We start from the raw sequence: 22,428 nt of genomic DNA, 5'->3' as shown, positions 1-22,428 counted from the left end.
AGAGAGAGAGAGAGGAGAGAGAGCAGGTCACAAACACACTAATCATTAACCAGGCCTATTGGAGTGGTGGTCACTCCATGACATCATACTCCTGCCCGCTGCCAACCAATCATCTGCTCCATATGGCAGACTGATATTATCAGACACTGACCTGTCGGCAGTCAGATCCTTCTCTTTCTTCTTCTTCTTCTTACTGCCCTTCTTTCCTTTCTTCTTTTTCTACAATGGAGACATATAACTAAGCAGTGGAGGCTGGTAGTAGGAGCTATAGGAAGACAGGCTCAGTGTAGTGGCTGGGATGGAATCAATGTACCAGAGTCAAACATGTGGTTTCCATATATTTGACACGGTTCCATTTAATCCATTCCAGCCATTACAATGAGCCCGTGCTCCTATAGCTCCTCAAACCAGCCTCCTCTGGAACTGAGGGTTCTTCCAAAACCACAACCAAGCTGGCAGAGCAGCCAAGGAATGTCCTACACGATAGTCAGATATGCACATAAGACAGCTGAAAACATTGAGATGAATGTAGCTCATAGCTCCACTAAAACGCCATACAGAGGGAGCCTCAAATGAACAACATGGAAGATGTTGAGTTCAGAAAAAAAGATCAGAAAGGAAAAACTGAGTCACAGTCTTTGGGGATAACAACATGTTCCTGGTCTATAATAACACTCATAGAGAGATGATTTGACACAACCTATGAACCAAAATACATGTGTTCTTTCATTTAGTAAATACACCACCTCCCTGTTGCTATGAGAGGGTGTTCCTCTCACAGAAATATTTAAGAATTCCCCTCTCTTTCTCCAGGTATTTTGGACCACTGTGAAACTATGTTTAATCGTAGCCTACAGTGCTGGCAGCAAACCATAAATGAACACCTCTCAAAGAAGGAGCTATGGTTATGTTGGGTGGTTTAGGATTTGACATTCTTTGTTTACCACAGTACTTTCATTACAGTATGGACACAAACAAGAGATAAACAGGCCTACTGATTCAATAATCAACACGCTCAGCTACTCTGGCTGAGGGAAATCACAAAATATTCTGCAAAAATGGGTCTTTGGAGATCCACATGAAAAAATACTATAGTATAAACTGAGTGGTTTGAGCCCTGATTGCTGATTGGCCAACAGCCGTGTTATATCAGACCGTATACCAGGTGGATGACAAAACATTTATTTTTACTGCTCTAATTACGTTGTTAGCCAGTTTATAATAGCAATAAGGCACCTCGTGGTTTGTGGTATATGGCCAATATACCATGGCTAAGGGATGTGTCCAGGCACTCTGCATTGTGTCATGCATTAGAACAGCCCAGAGCCGTGGTTTATTGACCATATACCAAACCTCCTCATGCCTTGTTGCTTAAGTATTCACTGTAGGGTTTTTGCAGACTTAACTGTATTATTCACTGTAGTATACTGTTGTATACTGTAGTATTTACAGTTTACTATATTATAAATACTGCAGTAAAATAAATAGTATATACTGTAGTGTTTTTGTGGACTGTAGTATTTACTGTAGTGTTTTTGTAGACTAGTATACTGTAGTATTTACTGTAGTGTTTTTGTAGACTGTAGTATACTGTAGTATTTACTGTAGTGTTTTTGTAGACTGTAGTATACTGTAGTATTTACTGTAGTGTTTTTGTAGACTGTAGTATACTGTCGTATTTACTGTAGTGTTTTTGTGGACTGTAGTATACTGTAGTATTTAAAGTTGTGTTTTTTTGGACTGTAGTATACTGTAGTATTTACTATAGTGCTTTTGTTTTATTATCTTTGACATAGAAGTTTGGGGCTACTGGAGAAAAACTAAAACAACATATTTGCCATAACCTGTAGGTAGGAAGGACTGGGGTCTGAACGGACAGGTTCAGTGTTTCTGCTCTTTTCTATAACCTGTAGGTAGGAAGGACTGGGGTCTGAACGGACAGGTTCAGTGTTTCTGCTCTTTTCTATAACCTGTAGGTAGGAAGGACTGGGGTCTGAACGGACAGGTTCAGTGTTTCTGCTCTTTTCTATAACCTGTAGGTAGGAAGGACTGGGGTCTGAACGGACAGGTTCAGTGTTTCTGCTCTTTTCTATAACCTGTAGGTAGGAAGGACTGGGGTCTGAACGGACAGGTTCAGTGTTTCTGCTCTTTTCTATAACCTGTAGGTAGGATGGACTGGGGTCTGAACGGACAGGTTCAGTGTTTCTGCTCTTTTCTATAACCTGTAGGTAGGAAGGACTGGGGTCTGAACGGACAGGTTCAGTGTTTCTGCTCTTTTCTATAACCTGTAGGTAGGAAGGACTGGGGTCTGAACGGACAGGTTCAGTGTTTCTGCTCTTTTCTATAACCTGTAGGTAGGAAGGACTGGGGTCTGAACGGACAGGTTCAGTGTTTCTGCTCTTTTCTATAACCTGTAGGTAGGAAGGACTGGGGTCTGAACGGACAGGTTCAGTGTTTCTGCTCTTTTCTATAACCTGTAGGTAGGATGGACTGGGGTCTGAACTGACAGGTTCAGTGTTTCTGCTCTTTTCTATAACCTGTAGGTAGGAAGGACTGGGGTCTGAACGGACAGGTTCAGTGTTTCTGCTCTTTTCTATAACCTGTAGGTAGGAAGGACTGGGGTCTGAACGGACAGGTTCAGTGTTTATGCTCTTTTCTATAAACTGTAGGTAGGAAGGACTGGGGTCTGAACGGACAGGTTCAGTGTTTCTGCTCTTTTCTATAACCTGTAGGTAGGAAGGACTGGGGTCTGAACGGACAGGTTCAGTGTTTTTGCTCTTTTCTATAACCTGTAGGTAGGAAGGACTGGGGTCTGAACGGACAGGTTCAGTGTTTCTGCTCTTTTCTATCACCTGTAGGGAACACAATGTATGGTTTATACTTGGCATGTAGGTTTCTCAAAAATGTCTCACAGATTTGGCACAAACTGAGATGTGGGGGAGGGGAATGTGCAGGGCATATGCAAACTGAGATATGGGGGAGGGGAATGTGCAGGGCATATGCAAACTGAGATATGGGGAGGGGAATGTGCAGGGCATATGCAAACTGAGATATGGGGAGGGGAATGTGCAGGGTATATGCAAACTGAGATATGGGGAGGGGAATGCAGGGCATATACAAACTGAGGGGAGGGGAATGTGCAGGGCATATGCAAACTGAGATATGGGGGAGGGAATGTGCAGGGCATATGCAAACTGAGATATGGGGGAGGGGAATGTGCAGGGCATATACAAACTGAGATATGGGGGAGGGGAATGTGCAGGGCATATGCAAACTGAGATATGCAGGGGGGATATGGGGGGGAATGTGCAGGGCATATGCAAACTGAGATATGGGGGAGGGGAATGTGCAGGGCATATACAAACTGAGATATGGGGGAGGGGAATGTGCAGGGCATATGCAAACTGAGATATGGGGAGGGGAATGTGCAGGGCATATGCAAACTGAGATATGGGGGAGGGGAATGTGCAGGGCATATGCAAACTGAGATATGGGGAGGGGAATGTGCAGGGCATATGCAAACTGAGATATGGGGAGGGAATGTGCAGGGCATATGCAAACTGAGATATGGGGGAGGGGAATGTGCAGGGCATATACAAACTGAGATGCAAACTGAGATATGGGGGGGAGGGGAATGTGCAGGGCATATACAAACTGAGATATGGGGGGGAGGGCATATACAAATGAGATATGGGCAGGGCATATGCAATACAAACTGAGATATGGGGGAGGGGAATGTGCAGGGCATATACAAACTGAGATATGGGGGGGGAATGCAGGGCATATACAAACTGAGATATGGGGAGGGGAATGTGCAGGGCATATGCAAACTGAGATATGGGGGAGGGGAATGTGCAGGGCATATGCAAACTGAGATATGGGGGAGGGGAATGTGCAGGGCATATACAAACTGAGATATGGGGGAGGGGAATGTGCAGGGCATATGCAAACTGAGATATGGGGGAGGGGAATGTGCAGGGCATATGCAAACTGAGATATGGGGGAGGGGAATGTGCAGGGCATATGCAAACTGTGGGGATGAACTGACACTGGTGTGGAAATGTAATGACTGTTCTCATATCTACTTAGTTTGTTTGGAAAAGGACAAGCAGAACCCAGAGAAGACAGCTGTGAGGTACAATAGAATGACATTCACACCAACAGACAACGAGGCCAATGGTTGATTACTTTCATTTCATTACATTAATTCTTAACGCTCATTTTATATTATTCCTACATTAAGCAATGGTAGAAATGCCATATGGAAGCTACTGTATTATTGCTTACCTACGAAATGTGTAATCCTTCATCCCAACCATACATACAGTGCCTTGCGAAAGTATTCGGCCCCCTTGAACTTTGCGACCTTTTGCCACATTTCAGGCTTCAAACATAAAGATATAAAACTGTATTTTTTTGTGAAGAATCAACAACAAGTGGGACACAATCATGAAGTGGAACGACATTTATTGGATATTTCAAACTTTTTTAACAAATCAAAAACTGAAAAATTGGGCGTGCAAAATTATTCAGCCCCCTTAAGTTAATACTTTGTAGCGCCACCTTTTGCTGCGATTACAGCTGTAAGTCGCTTGGGGTATGTCTCTATCAGTTTTGCACATCGAGAGACTGAATTTTTTTCCCATTCCTCCTTGCAAAACAGCTCGAGCTCAGTGAGGTTGGATGGAGAGCATTTGTGAACAGCAGTTTTCAGTTCTTTCCACAGATTCTCGATTGGATTCAGGTCTGGACTTTGACTTGGCCATTCTAACACCTGGATATGTTTATTTTTGAACCATTCCATTGTAGATTTTGCTTTATGTTTTGGATCATTGTCTTGTTGGAAGACAAATCTCCGTCCCAGTCTCAGGTCTTTTGCAGACTCCATCAGGTTTTCTTCCAGAATGGTCCTGTATTTGGCTCCATCCATCTTCCCATCAATTTTAACCATCTTCCCTGTCCCTGCTGAAGAAAAGCAGGCCCAAACCATGATGCTGCCACCACCATGTTTGACAGTGGGGATGGTGTGTTCAGGGTGATGAGCTGTGTTGCTTTTACGCCAAACATAACGTTTTGCATTGTTGCCAAAAAGTTAAATTTTGGTTTCATCTGACCAGAGCACCTTCTTCCACATGTTTGGTGTGTCTCCCAGGTGGCTTGTGGCAAACTTTAAACAACACTTTTTATGGATATCTTTAAGAAATGGCTTTCTTCTTGCCACTCTTCCATAAAGGCCAGATTTGTGCAATATACGACTGATTGTTGTCCTATGGACAGAGTCTCCCACCTCAGCTGTAGATCTCTGCAGTTCATCCAGAGTGATCATGGGCCTCTTGGCTGCATCTCTGATCAGTCTTCTCCTTGTATGAGCTGAAAGTTTAGAGGGACGGCCAGGTCTTGGTAGATTTGCAGTGGTCTGATACTCCTTCCATTTCAATATTATCGCTTGCACAGTGCTCCTTGGGATGTTTAAAGCTTGGGAAATCTTTTTGTATCCAAATCCGGCTTTACACTTCTTCACAACAGTATCTCGGACCTGCCTGGTGTGTTCCTTGTTCTTCATGATGCTCTCTGCGTTTTTAACGGACCTCTGAGACTATCACAGTGCAGGTGCATTTATACGGAGACTTGATTACACACAGGTGGATTGTATTTATCATCATTTGTCATTTAGGTCAACATTGGATCAGAGATCCTCACTGAACTGCTGGACAGAGTTTGCTGCACTGAAAGTAAAGGGGCTGAATAATTTTGCACGTCCAATTTTTCAGTTTTTGATTTGTTAAAAAAGTTTGAAATATCCAATAAATGTAGTTCCACTTCATGATTGTGTCCCACTTGTTGTTGATTCTTCACAAAAAAATACAGTTTTATATCTTTATGTTTGAAGCCTGAAATGTGGCAAAAGGTCGCAAAGTTCAAGGGGGCCGAATACTTTCGCAAGGCACTGTATGTCTGATCATATGACTTTGATTAACCCCATATCTCACCATCACCATCCAAACTATCCAGACCCCACCTCCACACGAGTTCAGAGCAGAGCGACTCTTTACCTTCTTGCCACCTTTCTTTCCCTTCTTCTTCTTCTTCCCTTTCTCTCGGTCCACAGCCAGCTTGAGATTCTTCACTTCCTGTCTCATCAGCTCATCGACCTGTGGAGAGATTTTTTAACATGCACGCTCACCAGTCACCATAAACCCTCAGCTTGTCTCATAGTTGGAAATCATTCACAGATGTGCAGCATTTCAAGTCTGCTTCTGATGTATGCAACAGGGTAAAGGTGAATTATGTTTCATTTGAGGTAATATTATCTTCAGGTGATGAACTGATTTTTAAAAAAAAGTTTAAAAATAAATTTTCATTTTTGAATAGGGATGGACTGACATGAATGCATGGGCTAAACTGCGTTTTCATTGCAATTTAAAGCGTACTGTTCACTATCTAACAAACATTTACTTGCTGGCTCGCTAGCTAATGTTACGTGTATGATCTGTGTAGTAATATTATTATCTCAGAATCCATTTGCATTGCTAGTTATAGCCTAATGTTAGCTAGCTAGCTATCATTGAGCCTAATTGGTTAGCTTTAGCTATCTTCAGATTCATACTACAGCATTTCATGCATGGTGGCTAGCTTTGACAAACCATTTGTATTGCCAGTAGTATGGGTTGGGATTATGGTTAATTGTTTAGCTGGCTAGCTTGCTACATGTCCAAACAAAAGACTCCACTTCGCCAGATGATTACATGACCCATCAAGTTAGCCAGCTGTGTCTGAGGGTGATTACAGCCACCTATTGGATTTCATGAACACGTGTACATGTCTAGACAATAGGGCCCCATTCACTTAGCTAGATGTGGCTGGGGGTTGGTTTTTAGCATTTCTTTCACATGACCCATCAATTTAGAAAATTGTGTATGGGGGTTGGTTAGTGTGTCTGGGGGTTGGTTGGTGTGTCTGGGGGTTGGCTAGTGTGTCTGCGGGTTGGTTGGTGTGCCTGGGGGTTGGTTGGTGTGTCTGGGGGTTGGCTAGTGTGTCTGGGGGTTGGCTAGTGTGTCTGGGTGTTGGTTAGTGTGTCTGGGGGTTGGTCGGTGTGTCTGGAGGTTGGCTAGTGTGTCTGGGTGTTGGTTAGTGTGTCTGGGGTTGGTCGGTGTGTCTGGGGTTAGTTGGTGTGTCTGGGGGTTAGTTGGTGTGTCTGGGGGTTGGTTAGGGGTCTGGGGGTTTGTTTTAGCATTTAGTTCACATGACCCATCAATTTAGACAAGTGTGTATGGAGGTTGGTTAACGTGTCTGGGGGTTGGTTAACGTGTCTGGGGGTTGGTTAATGTGTCTGGGGTTTGGCTAATGTGTGTCTGGGGTTTGGCTAATGTGTCTGGGGTTGGCCAATGTGACTGGGGGTTGGTCAGTGTGTCTGGGGTTGGCCAATGTGACTGGGGTTGGCCAATGTGACTGGGGTTGGCCAATGTGACTGGGGGTTGGTCAGTGTGTCTGGGGGTTGGCCAATGTGACTGGGGGTTGGTCAGTGTGTCTGGGGTTGGCTAATGTGTCTGGGTGTTGGCTAATGTGACTGGGGGTTGGATAGTGTGACTGGGGTTGGATAGTGTGTCTGGGGGTTGGTTAATGTGTCTGGGGGTTGGTTAATGTGTCTGGGGGTTGGCTAATATGTCTGGGGGTTGGTTAGTGTGTCTGGGGGTTGGATAGTGTGTCTGGGGGTTGGTTAATGTGTCTGGGGTTGGTTAATGTGTCTGGGGTTGGCTAATATGTCTGGGGGTTGGTTAGTGAGTCTGGGGTTGGATAGTGTGTCTGGGGGTTGGCTAATGTGTCTGGGGTTGGCCAATGTGACTGGGGGTTGGTCAGTGTGTCTGGGGGTTGGCCAATGTGACTGGGGGTTGGTCAGTGTGTCTGGGGGTTGGCTAATGTGTCTGGGGGTTGGCTAATGTGACTGGGGGTTGGATAGTGTGACTGGGGGTTGGATAGTGTGTCTGGGGGTTGGTTAATGTGTCTGGGGGTTGGTTAATGTGTCTGGGGTTGGTTAATGTGTCTGGGGGTTGGTTAATGTGTCTGGGGTTGGTTAATGTGTCTGGGGTTGGCTAATATGTCTGGGGGTTGGTTAGTGTGTCTGGGGTTGGATAGTGTGTCTGGGGGTTGGCTAATGTGTCTGGGGGTTGGCTAATGTGTCTGGGGGTTGGCTAATGTGACTGGGGTTGGTCGGTGTGACTGGGGGTTGGTCGGTGTGACTGGGGGTTGGTCGGTGTGTCTGGGGGTTGGTCGGTGTGTCTGGGGGTTGGTCGGTGTGTCTGGGGTTGGTCAGTGTGTCTGGGGGTTGGTTAGTGTGTCTGGGGGTTGGTCAGTGTGTCTGGGGGTTGGTTGGATTGTGGGGGTTGGCTAGAGTGTCTGGGGGTTGGTCAGTGTGTCTGGGGGTTGGTCGGAGTGTCTGGGGGTTGGTTGTCTGGGGTTGGTCGGTGTGTCTGGGGTTGGTCGGTGTGTCTGGGGGTTGGTCGGTGTGTCTGGGGGTTGGTCGGTGTGTCTGGGGGTTGGTCGGTGTGCCTGGGGGTTGGTCGGTGTGCCTGGGGGTTGGTCGGTGTGCCTGGGGGTTGGTCGGAGTGTCTGGGGGTTGGTCGGAGTGTCTGGGGGTTGGTCGGAGTGTCTGGGGGTTGGTCAGTGTGTCTGGGTAAGCACTAAGCATCATCTAATAAATGTAAAATATTTATATAATATTTTTTGTGGACACTTTAAAAAAAAAAAAAATTTTTTTGCTACTATACAAATATGCACATAACCATTTCACTGTACCGTTTCCACCTTCTGTATCCTGTGTGACAAATAAACTGATTCTATTTGATATAGTGTGTGTTTACCAGAGACGGTAATGTGAAGAACAACATGACCTGCACCAAAGTCAGATTAGGATGTAGACCAAGGACGAGATCAAGTGTATTTCCTTATTGTAGGCTACTACTTTTACCACTTTTAGTCTTCACATTTTTGGTTGTTTACTAAACTACACACTCTGTTTAGCAAATGGTCTCAAGTGAATCCTTAATGAAGAGCTCTCCAGTAGGTACCAAAACATTCAAGGACCATTTTCTCAAAAGGGGGGGTTACAAGTTTATCAACTTTCAAAGCAGAATTTCTTTCCCATTGTTCCACAACTGCAGTGTATGATATACAATTTGCTAGTTCCGAGTCATCTACTTTTATCCAGTGTAAAAAAACTAAATTTCAAATTTTTCAACATAAGACCGAATCGAGGCGGTCACATATGATTGAAGTGTTTGTGTGTAAGTGTGTGTGTTTGTGTATGTGTGTGTGTGTGTGTGAATGTTTGTGTGTGAGTGTGTGTTGAGACCAATGGCCTAGTCTCTCACCTGAACTCTGACCTCCTCCTCCACCTCCAACCTCTTCTCCTCACGCACCAGCTGGGCATCAAACCGCTGCAGGAAGTTCTGTGTTTCATCACGCCCCTGCCACACGTCTACACACACACACACACACACACACACACACACACACACAAACAATCACTGACAGTAGAGCATGAGGAAGCATGCTGGAGTGGTCAGCAGGGAAAGCAGACAGGACCAGAGAGAGAGGCAGGTGGAGGAGTGTATGTGTTTTTGTGTGGGACTAAGGCAATGCATATTGTCCTCTCCAAGTTGCTCTGTCCGCTCTCAGGCACCACTCCCTGGTCAGGAAATGAACTTCCTGTTCCTGCTACCGGCCTGTCACAACGCCAAGCAAAGATTTCCACATCAAGCCAGACAGGTGGGGGAATGGGATCTGAGCCTTCAAAACAACCATTCAAAATGCCGGACACGACTAAACACTGGTACAGCCAAAGGCCATTACAGACAGAAGACCACAGCTGCTCTGCCATCTTTCTTCTAAAATCCTCCTTTGGTCTCTGCATTGGCATGGTAATGGTTGTGGTCAAAATGTGCCATTTTGTGAGACCTTTTTGTTAACATGGTATCACAAGATAATTACCAACATCCGACTTGTTTTCACATTTGACAGTTAAACCCCCCCCTTCGAATGCAGACCTGTCAAGTTCAGGCAGGAGTCAAAGGCCATTGGTTTAACAGCGTCGGTGGCACCTCTATATACGCCGTCTCTTTGAAATGAGATCTGCTCAGAAGGTCAGAGATCAACCTTTCCTCTCCACTTCCACAAGGCCCCCTTTTTAAAGTCCCCCGTTTCAAAACATCCCCCAGGCAATCTGATACATGTAATTACCTTTTCTCTTGTCTCGTGTGTGTGTTCCCAAAAGTCAATCTGTCTGTTTGTTTAAAGAGGGCATCCTTTCTATGCCTCTGAAAGTAGAAGGGTGTGAAGAGAAAGCAGTGGTGCAAGTGGTAGAAAGGTCAGCATTTAAAGTCCACTATATTGCCATTAGAAGAATTTAAGAGACTTAGGCTGGGTAGAGAAAAAGTCTCACTAGGTCTGAGGATAAGCCAACGGCAATTTAATCAGTTCACTTGACCAAGCTGACTATTGGACAAGCTCACGTCAAGCTCACGTCAAGCTCACGACACACACACACACACACACACACACACACACACACACACACACACACACACACACACACACACACACACACACACACACACACCTGTAAGAACAGGCTGCTCTGTCATTGGATACACTGTGTTGGCCATATATATATATATATATATATATATATATATATATATATATATATACCACCTGGCTGGTGAAAGACACATTAGAACTGAATTGTGATCAACAGCGTTTTCTTTGCCAAGGCCACAGTCTGCTACACCCACAGTATGTGCTTCGGCTTCCAATATATATCTAGCCATTAGTATGCTGCTGCACACCTTTCTACCACAGAGCCCCCTTTTCTGCTTGTTCACTCTGGGAAAACAAGGTGTTTTGAGCTGAGCTGCAAACAGGAAGAGTGAGTCTGCTAAGTAAAGAATGCTTCCTATTGCACGGTCCTCTGGACAGGAAATTGAAATGATATCCATGGTTCACATCTAACCGCTGCTCTGTGACGCTGGGCCTGGCTTGCCTGGGCACACAGGAAGAGAGGTCCAGTTTCAATCACACTCCCAGGGTTTGTCCGTCCATGGTTCCCTTCCAGCCCCCAGCCCAGCTGGGATGTATGGGGGGAAGTAGAGGAGGTAGTGGGAAAAAAGTGATATAAACAAAACAAAAAAGTACCCAACGAGAGAGAGGGAAACAAAACAAAACAAAAATAACAGGATAAAGTAGCACACAATGAACGATCACCTCAATGAAACACTTATCCGTGACTAGTGTATGGACAAGATGCCAAAGTAAAAGTCTCACACTACCGAGAAAGTCAAGCGTCTTTTGTTTTCCCAACAAACACAAACTCTCAGAGCAACGGACCTATAGACCTGAACCCTCATTGAATTCTGGGTAAATATTTGCTTCACCTTTTCTGCTTCATTACATCTAAATCAACCTAACGAGCCAGTCATTAAACCATTTTCCAATTACACACACCTGATAAAACAGAGCTGATGTGACAGGACCACCGTTTACAAAGCGCCCTGACGTTTATTATTATTATGTTTAATCAGGCCTTTGACAGGCTGGATGTTTTACATGGGTTTAAGAGCTATATTCTGCTCTTTATTAATGTTAATGACAAACTGTGTTTAAGGATCTTTAATGCTGAGGTTTAAGGGAGATGAAGAGAGGGAGGGAGGAGGAGAAGAGAGGAAGGAGGAGGAGTGAGGAGGGAGAAGGAGGAGAAGAGAGGGAGAGAGGAGGAGACGAGAGACAGGAGAATAAGAAAGGGAGAGGGAGTGGGAGGAGAGGTAGGAGAGGGAGGAGAGGGAGGAGAGAGAGTGGGAGGAGAGGGAGGAGAGAGAGTGGGATGAGAGAGAGTGGGATGAGAGGGAAAGGGGGGAGAGGGAGAGGGAAGACAGGGAGGAGAGAGAGTGGGAGGAGAGGGAGGAGGAAGGCAGGGAGGAGAGAGAGTGCGAGAAGAGGGAGGAGGACCAGCTGCAGTGTTTTAGTTCCTGTCCTTCCCCATTACTGCACTAAGAGGTCACTCCTAATAAAAACCTCAAAATCAATCACTCCCCTCTCATGTTGGAGTCTAGACTCCGTCAACCTACAGCTACCTTAGACCGGGGCGAGTTTGGGCTAATAAGAGAGACTGGCCCCTGATATAGGCAACGCCGCTCTATGGCCTTGTAGAAACCGCTGACCTCGCTACACAGTGCACACGCACTGCACGCACGCACGCACGCGCACACACACACACACACACACACACACACACACACACACACACACAACGTTATAAATGTTGTGGAGGTCAGGTGGTGAGGTGTAAAGCGCTGGGCCAGCATCTGGTCTTCATTACATCTCAAAGGTCTGTGTGTGTGTTGCTTCTAACAGGAATGTAACCTAAAGCCCTGTGTTGTACCAGTTGACATTCTGAGGTGAATCATAACGAGGAGAGAATTGAACACTTTTGACTGGGAATATAATTACGTCCTGCTAACTCTACAGCTGCTGACTGACTATTGGTTGTAGGTTCTGTTACCCTCTCCTTCACCCTCTCAATGCTGAACTAAAGGTGATGTAGAGCAGAGGTGGAGCAGAGACCTTCTACGGTCACTGACAGACTATTGGTTGTAGGTTCTGTTACCCTCTGTTACCCTCTGTTACCCTCTCCTTCACCCTCTCAATGCTGAACTAAAGGTGACGCAGAGCAGAGGTGGAGCAGAGACCTGCTACAGTCACTGACTGACTATTGGTTGTAGGTTCTGTTACCCTCTGTTACCCTCTGTTACCCTCTCCTTCACCCTCTCAATGCTGAACTAAATGTGACGCAGAGCAGAGGTGGAGCAGAGACCTTCTACGGTCACTGACTGACTATTGGTTGTAGGTTCTGTTACCCTCTGTTACCCTCTGTTACCCTCTCCTTCACCCTCTCAATGCTGAACTAAAGGTGACGCAGAGCAGAGGTGGAGCAGAGACCTTCTACGGTCACTGACTGACTAGGACACAAGTAAGATGTTCATTTCTCCAGCTGGTTCTGTTGGTTGGACCATGATTCTGATCAAAAGACCATTGAGCTGTCCCCCCAAAAAAGTGGAGTTTGTAAAACCAGTGCTGGCAAGACCAATGTTGTGGCTTCAATTGAATTCCCACATGGGTCACCTGCTCTGAATATGTGTGTTTAACATTGGACTGTCGGTATCTTTGAATAAAGGCGTTGTTGTGTTGTTATGACACATCTCATTAAGCTGGGAACACTGAGAAGGCTGTATCTTTGTCCTCCATAGGGATGTCAACAGGATATCCCAGTGATTTGACTCTAATGCTCTCATTGTGTAGATTAGGAAGTAGCGCCGCAGCTTGAAAGGGCTCAATTTGACACTGTGGCACAGATATACACACAGCGACTATTCACTCACTTCCCTTCAGCCTCATTCACCTACCTTTCATCCAAGGATATCACAGGCCCATGAACGTTCAACGAGCCGAGATATTGACTGGTCACTTTGTATCAGAGAGGGAGTCAATTCCGTTTCAACTACTAAACTGCCTGGAATTCAGAATGGAACTATTGAGTTCCTAGACGTTTAAATGAAACTACTGTGCTATCCATAATACTCCCCACAGCTTTGGGGGATAAGCCTGTGTAATATAATAATCAGGCCATTTCTCCTCTGAATAATGTTTGTTGTTTTGGCACCAACCCTGTAGACCTTTGAGCCACGCCCGGAAAGCAGTGGTGACTGATCCCGCATATTTCCCTCAGTGACTTGTGGGTGTTTGTGCAGCAGTGGAACCGCCTGCGAGAAGCCAAATAACACATGCTGCCCCCAGAGAAGCATTCCACCATTCCACCTAGAACCCTTCCACCTCAGGTGACTGGGTTAGATAAGTTAAATGAAGGGAGGGAGAGGGGAGAGAAAGGAGTGATGAGACCCAGGATGTATGTGGTCGGAGGATGCAGACTCCTCCAGAGAGAGAGAGATCCCTCCCTACTCGGATGCAGACTCCTCCAGAGAGAGATCCCTCCCTACTCGGATGCAGACTCCTCCAGAGAGAGATCCCTCCCTACTCGGATGCAGACTCCTCCAGAGAGAGATCCCTCCCTACTCGGATGTAGACTCCTCCAGAGAGAGAGAGATCCCTCCCTACTCGGATGCAGACTCCTCCAGAGAGAGAGAGATCCCTCCCTACTCGGATGCAGACTCCTCCAGAGAGAGAGATCCCTCCCTACTCGGATGCAGACTCCTCCAGAGAGAGAGATCCCTCCCTACTCGGATGTAGACTCCTCCAGAGAGAGAGATCCCTCCCTACTCGGATGCAGACTCCTCCAGAGAGAGAGAGATCCCTCCCTACTCGGATGCAGACTCCTCCAGAGAGAGAGAGATCCCTCCCTACTCGGATGTAGACTCCTCCAGAGAGAGAGAGATCCCTCCCTACTCGGATGCAGACTCCTCCAGAGAGAGAGAGATCCCTCCCTACTCGGATGCAGACTCCTCCAGAGAGAGAGATCCCTCCCTACTCGGATGCAGACTCCTCCAGAGAAGATCCCTCCCTACTCGGATGCAGACTCCTCCAGAGAGAGAGAGATCCCTCCCTACTCGGATGCAGACTCCTCCAGAGAGAGAGAGATCCCTCCCTACTCGGGACCGAGAAGCTTAATCTGGCTGCTGAAACGTTGTTGAAAGGGTTTGAGTCTTTACGGAGTGAAATATTGAAGCCAGACGAGCTCAAATGGAGAGTTACTCCTGGATGTTTGACCTGTATCTGGCAGCAACAGGAGGGAAGCAGCAGCTTCTGTCATTTCTCTTCATTGTTTCTCCATTACTTCAGTACTCAACATTCTGTTGAAATCTCCCTTGGTCGCCAAAATGTGGAAAGAGTCAAACTGACTTAACCAGAAGAGGGGATAGCTGTCAAAGGGCTAATGACTAAACCTGCGAAAAGCTAAAACACCAAAACAAAGTCAGTCATCCATCTCCATTGGGTTTGGAGGAAGCAGGGTGGTTGACTTGAAACAACAATCTGGAGGCTCCAGGTCCAACTGCTCCTCACTGAGTCATTGCTTAAAGACAGATATGGGGGTTGGACACACGCCCCTCCACGGGTCACTGAGAGACAGGAGTCTGGGCGGCACGCATCACTTCCTTGTTAAGGGCCAAGGGCACCATGGGAGACAGGAAGTCTGTCAGGTGATCAGATTGATTTGTGGTCCCACACTGATTCAAAAAACACCAACAACAGGCCCATGGTAAAGATTCAGAAACCACTAGCCTCTCAAGCTGTGACTCCTGTCACTATACACCGCTGTCTTCAGTGAGACATCATGAACCATCACAGAGAGAAACACTGTGGAAGGTAGACTTCAGATCTGGGCCTATCAGCTCGACCCTTTAGCAATGCTGTGCCCCTTATCACCACATTACTATGGTCATCATACATACTCTCTCATTCACCTTTATACATTACTATGGTCCTCATACCTACTCTCTAACTCACCTTTATACATTACTATGGTCCTCATACCTACTCTCTAACTCACCTTTATACATTACTATGGTCCTCATACCTACTCTCTAACTCACCTTTATACATTACTATGGTCCTCATACCTACTCTCTAACTCACCTTTATACATTACTATGGTTCCTCATACCTACTCTCTAACTCACCTTTATACATTACTATGGTTCTCATACCTACTCTCTAACTCACCTTTATACATTACTATGGTCCTCATACCTACTCTCTAACTCACCTTTATACATTACTATGGTCCTCATACCTACCTACTCTCTCATTCACCTTTATACATTACTATGGTCCTCATACCTACTCTCTACTCTCTCATTCACCTTTATACATTACTATGGTCCTCATACCTACTCTCTAACTCACCTTTATACATTACTATGGTTCTCATACCTACTCTCTAACTCACCTTTATACATTACTATGGTCCTCATACCTACTCTCTAATTCACCTTTATACATTACTATGGTCCTCATACCTACTCTCTAACTCACCTTTATACATTACTATGGTCCTCATACCTACTCTCTAACTCACCTTTATACATTACTATGGTCCTCATACCTACTCTCTAATTCACCTTTATACATTACTATGGTCCTCATACCTACTCTCTAACTCACCTTTATACATTACTATGGTCCTCATACCTACTCTCTAACTCACCTTTATACATTACTATGGTCCTCATACCTACTCTCTAATTCACCTTTATACATTACTATGGTCCTCATACCTACTCTCTAACTCACCTTTATACATTACTATGGTCCTCATACCTACTCTCTAACTCACCTTTATACATTACTATGGTCCTCATACCTACTCTCTAACTCACCTTTATACATTACTATGGTCCTCATACCTACTCTCTAACTCACCTTTATACATTACTATGGTCCTCATACCTACTCTCTAACTCACCTTTATACATTACTATGGTCCTCATACCTACTCTCTAATTCACCTTTATACATTACTATGGTCCTCATACCTACTCTCTAACTCACCTTTATACATTACTATGGTCATCATACATACTCTCTAACTCACCTTTATACATTACTATGGTCCTCATACCTACTCTCTAATTCACCTTTATACATTACTATGGTCCTCATACCTACTCTCTAACTCACCTTTATACATTACTATGGTCCTCATACCTACTCTCTAATTCACCTTTATACATTACTATGGTTCTCATACCTACTCTCTAACTCACCTTTATACATTACTATGGTCCTCATACCTACTCTCTAACTCACCTTTATACATTACTATGGTCATCATACATACTCTCTAACTCACCTTTATACATTACTATGGTCCTCATACCTACTCATACCTACTCTCTCATTCACCTTTATACATTACTATGGTTCTCATACCTACTCTCTAATTCACCTTTATACATTACTATGGTTCTCATACCTACTCTCTAACTCACCTTTATACATTACTATGGTCCTCATTACCTACTCTCTAATTCACCTTTATACATTACTATGGTCATCATACCTACTCTCTAATTCACCTTTATACATTACTATGGTCATCATACCTACTCTCTAACTCACCTTTATACATTACTATGGTCCTCATACCTCCTCTCTAACTCACCTTTGTACATTTTGTTTCCCTCCACAACAGTAGGGAGGAAGTTGCTCGGGGGCATTTTCCAGCCCTTCTCCTCCTCCTTCAAGAGACAAGACAAGACATTAATTAGTCAATTACATTACATGTATTACAGCTGGACACGTTTTTTTTATTTTTTAAAGCTTTAGTTTTATTCCGTATTATTTCCTTAAAGTCCTATGTATTTCAGGATAGAGAAATCAAAGCAAGGCAGAACGGAAATAGCACCTTGTAGTTTAGGCAGGTTATTTTCAATGACAGCCTAGGAACAGTGGGTTAACTGCCTTGTTCAGGGGCAGAACGACCGGTTTGTACCTTGTCAGCTCAGGGATTCGAACTGCAACCTTTCGATTACGAGTCCAACACGCTAACCACTAGGCTACCCTGCCGCCCCAGTTTAAGGTAATAACAGTGGCTAATGGCTAATTTAGTGGAGAGAGTTGAGGTTTTCAGGGACTACATATGACTTGGATCGAGTTCAAAGCTGCACTACAGATGACCTGCCCTCCTCTGTGCTGTGACACCAGGTCAGATCCAGAACTAACTATGCTGTGACACCAGATCATATCCAGAACTAACTATGCTGTGACACCAGATCAGATCCAGAACTAACTGTGACACCAGGTCAGATCCAGAACTAACTATGTCAGATCCAGAACTAACCATGCTGTGACACCAGGTCAGATCCAGAACTAACTATGCTGTGACACCAGGTCAGATCCAGAACTATCTATGCTGTGACACCAGGTCAGATCCAGAACTATCTATGCTGTGACACCAGATCAGATCCAGAACTAACTATGCTGTGACACCAGGTCAGATCCAGAACTAACTATTCTGTGACACCAGATCAGATCCAGAACTATCCATGCTGTGACACCAGGTCAGATCCAGAACTAACTATGCTGTGACACCAGGTCAGATCCAGAACTATCCATGCTGTGACACCAGGTCAGATCCAGAACTATCCATGCTGTGACACCAGATCAGATCCAGAACTATCCATGCTGTGACACCAGGTCAGATCCAGAACTATCCATGCTGTGACACCAGGTCAGATCCAGAACTATCCATGCTGTGACACCAGGTCAGATCCAGAACTATCCATGCTGTGACACCAGGTCAGATCCAGAACTATCCATGCTGTGACACCAGATCAGATCCAGAACTATCCATGCTGTGACACCAGGTCAGATCCAGAACTATCCATGCTGTGACACCAGATCAGATCCAGAACTATCTATGCTGTGACACCAGGTCAGATCCAGAACTATCCATGCTGTGACACCAGATCAGATCCAGAACTATCTATGCTGTGACACCAGGTCAGATCCAGAACTATCCATGCTGTGACACCAGATCAGATCCAGAGCTAACTTTGATGATGTGGATAAACAGTAGCAGACGGAGAGATGCTGGGTGGATGACTTCTAGAACTAGATGTTGTCTTAATGCATAGTCAGGGGTACAACATCAACATCCAGTCCCTTTACACATGCACGCATACGAAAACACACGCGCTCATGCACGCACACGCACAGTTTCTCTTCCATTCAATGAGGAGAGTTGTAGACAGGTAGGGAGTGGACTGGGGGGGGGGGGGGTTCTCAAAGGGGATCTATCAGTTATTCAGACATGGCATGTTTTATGTTCCCTCTCATTCTTTAATACATTCCTCCAGTAGCATTTAATGGCTCCCAGAAGAGGAGAAATCCATTGGAAAATATTGTAGGAATCTTAAGTGCTTCATAATACGCTTCAACGTTGGATGACCAGAACACTCATGGTGCGAGGCAGGAAGCGTCCTTATGGATCGACCAGAACCAGGACCAGAACCAGAACCAGGACCAGGACAGGAATGATCTGAATGTCAGATGTTGCTTTTCAAGGCTGTGAGTACGTACCAGGGTTTTAATAGAGACGGATCAGGTAGTGAGGAACTGATGTCGATCATTGTGCTTTAGACTGGGGGGTTTTAGTGACCTGGTAAACCAGTGTTGATCTATAGACAACACTTCATTGTTTCTCTTTGTAGGACTGTTCAGGACAAGGTTAAGGAAGTCCCATAGAAGTCCAATAACAAACCAGGGCACAACCATAGGGTTTAAATATAACCGTTCACACCACCATGAGTCAATGTGTAACTTAACCTCCGTTACAGACGTAACGGTCATAGAAAGCAGTATAGAGATGGAGTGTCTATTTGATGAGCTCGACCATCCCATACCAAGCACATCTGGAATACTCCTCTAGGAACCTCTAAAGTGATGTCCCCTTCTAGCCATGCTATTTCTCTGGTTCATGAGCTGTCTCCAACGTAGTCAGGTGGATGTGACATGTTCCTCCACAGCAAATTAAAGGGGCATTTCTTGGTTTTTACGTGAACAATGCTTCCATTCTAGTCTGTGGGATCAGAGCCAGACAATGTGAGTGAGGACCTGTAAATTCTATTTTCTCTTTCTAACCACTAGTCATGACATCATCCTGATTCTAGAACATTGTAAGGTCCCGAGTGTACAGGATTAGCCTTACTGTAAAACGAGAAGTATCATGCCCTTTTCAACTCTATCCGTCTCTGGTAAAGGCCTGAGTGACAGACTAAGACACATTGGTTTTATCTCTGAGACGGTCAGTCTGCTTTTAGAGTCTGACAGACTGCAGAGTGCTAGTTTAATCACACACCTCACTCAGAAGCACGCTGTGCCATTCTGTCTGAGAGGCTAAAGTGACTCCCAACTACAAAGGAGAGAAGCCCTGCCAAGGCTCAGCTCTGTTCTCCTGAACATCTCTTATCAGTTCTTTTGGCTTTAACCCTACATTATCACCCTCAACCATTATCACAGCTATTCTAAGAGCCCTATTCAAGCAAACTCTGTAACCGGATGTCCAGGACTGTACGGTAAACCCAGTTAAATAGACTTTGATTGAAAACAAGTGACCTCCTTGTCCAATAGCTGTTGCTATTCTGTTCAGGAACACATATTAGCTACTTCAATAAGAGATTTAAAGTCATAGAGAAGTCATTCAACAAAACAGTCATGAATAATCTTAATGCTCTATTCAATCCGTATCCAGGAAACACAGTGTTACAGAGAGATTTAAATTGAAAGGCAATGTTCCAGCATTAGCTGAGCCTGTATTCACGATAAACGCTGCACATGTCAGCTCAATCGGAATTGACCTCTACATTTATACTGCGTAATCTGTAACGCTTCAGCGATACAGAATGAATATAGCCCTTAGTTTTATTGGCTTGATGTAGGACAACGAGAGACATATTGTGGTTCCACGGGGTATGTTCATGCAAGGGGGATGTGGACTGGGACTAAATCCTTGGCTTGAACACTTGACTGAAATCAGAACCATTTCCTCACAGAGTCTTCACAGTCTTCAGCAGTAAACATCTCTTTCGTTCCACCACACCCTCAATCATCTGAGAAGACAAAGCTCTACCGCTTAGCTTCTGATTTAGTAGCGGAGGTGTATTTTATGGTCTTAATTGTGCACGTCCAGTGGGATTGGGCCTTCATGAGGAAAACAGGTGGAGAGAGGGTGCAACACAGCACATACTTCAATTTGCTTAAGAGGAAAAGCACACGACTGAAGATTATTGCCCATCACTTACACTTTCTGTCTACTGGTTTGACTTGGAGACTCTGTGGTCTTCTGAAGGTTTTGGGTGTTTCACTTTGTTTTAACAATGGCATTAAGATCAGACTCAGATCAGTTATGTTTCACTTTGTTTTAAGAATGGCATTAAGATCAGACTCAGATCAGTTATGTTTCACTTTGTTTTAAGAATGGCATTAAGAGCAGACTCAGATCAGTTATGTTTCACTTTGTTTTAAGAATGGCATTAAGATCAGACTCAGATCAGTTATGTTTCACTTTGGGGAAGAGAATAAACTGAGCTCTTCTTATCAAAAGCCTGAATAAACTGAGCTCTTCTTATCAAAAGCCTGGGTAAAGCAATTCTGAAGCTACTATTGGCCAAGCCTTGTCTGTTTAATAACATGAGCCACTATTGGCCAAGCCTTGTCTGTTTAATAACATGAGCCACTATTGGCCAAGCCTTGTCTGTTTAATAGCATGAGCCACTATTGGCCAAGCCTGGTCTGTTTAATAACATGAACCACTATTGGCCAAGCCTTGTCTGTTTAATAACATGAGCCACTATTGGCCAAGCCTTGTCTGTTTAATAGCATGAGCCACTATTGGCCAAGCCTTGTCTGTTTAATAACATGAGCCACTATTGGCCAAGCCTTGTCTGTTTAATAACATGAACCACTATTGGCCAAGCCTTGTCTGTTTAATAACATGAGCCACTATTGGCCAAGCCTTGTCTGTTTAATAACATGAGCCACTATTGGCCAAGCCTTGTCTGTTTAATAACATGAGCCACTATTGGCCAAGCCTTGTCTGTTTAATAGCATGAGCCACTATTGGCCAAGCCTTGTCTGTTTAATAGCATGAGCCACTATTGGCCAAGCCTGGTCTGTTTAATAACATGAGCCACTAGTGGCCAAACCTTCTTTGTTTAATAACATGAGCCACTATTGGCCAAGCCTTGTCTGTTTAATAACATGAGCCACTATTGGCCAAGCCTTGTCTGTTTAATAACATGAGCCACTATTGGCCAAGCCTTGTCTGTTTAATAACATGAGCCACTATTGGCCAAGCCTTGTCTGAGCCCACCTCTCCTTCTTCTTTTCCTCCTTTCTTCTGTTTGCTTCTCCGCTTCTTGTCTTTCTTCTGATCCTTGCGGTCCTTCCCACCCTTCTTATCTTTATTTATGTTGTCTTTCCTCTTCTTCTCCTTCTCTTCCTCTTTCGCTGCTAACTCTGCAGCGACCTATCAGGAACAGACATGAGATGAGCATAGAAAAGGAAACGGAGTGTTTGTTAACTGTCTGTAGGTTAGATGAGGACCATGGGTCATTAGTCTACCTGGTCAGGTGTCTTCTGTGAAAATATGGCTGTTGATCCACCATCCTCAGCATTGGGGAAGTCAGGAAACTTTCCAGTGGCATCTCTACAATAAATAGCATGTTTTAACGGCGCAATCTGAGATACTTCCTGTTCTTAAATGATCATTACAGATATATCATTCTTGATGAATTGTACTATGTCACACTGAGAGTTAGATGGCAGACCTCCAACAAGGTCACCAGAGGGCAGACCCTCCTAATGGTTTACTAAATGCCTCAGATACTTCCACTAATTAGGGGTGGTTCATGTCATGGAGCA

General features: G+C 44.8%; 1 protein-coding gene across 1 annotated transcript in view; it reads right to left on the bottom strand.

Annotated features, from left to right (window-relative positions):
- iqca1 (IQ motif containing with AAA domain 1) overlaps positions 1 to 22,428 on the bottom strand; it is a 69,724-nt gene that overhangs the window by 27,075 nt on the left and 20,221 nt on the right. Inside the window, 6 exon segments of the mRNA XM_065020603.1 lie at positions 152 to 219; positions 6,054 to 6,152; positions 9,369 to 9,475; positions 17,168 to 17,243; positions 21,878 to 22,033; positions 22,129 to 22,213. Coding sequence (XP_064876675.1) covers positions 152 to 219; positions 6,054 to 6,152; positions 9,369 to 9,475; positions 17,168 to 17,243; positions 21,878 to 22,033; positions 22,129 to 22,213 — 591 coding nt within the window.

Source organism: Oncorhynchus nerka, linkage group LG2 (assembly GCF_034236695.1).
Source record: "Oncorhynchus nerka isolate Pitt River linkage group LG2, Oner_Uvic_2.0, whole genome shotgun sequence".
Lineage (NCBI taxonomy): Eukaryota > Metazoa > Chordata > Actinopteri > Salmoniformes > Salmonidae > Oncorhynchus > Oncorhynchus nerka.
This window is presented reverse-complemented; position numbering and strand designations above follow the sequence as displayed.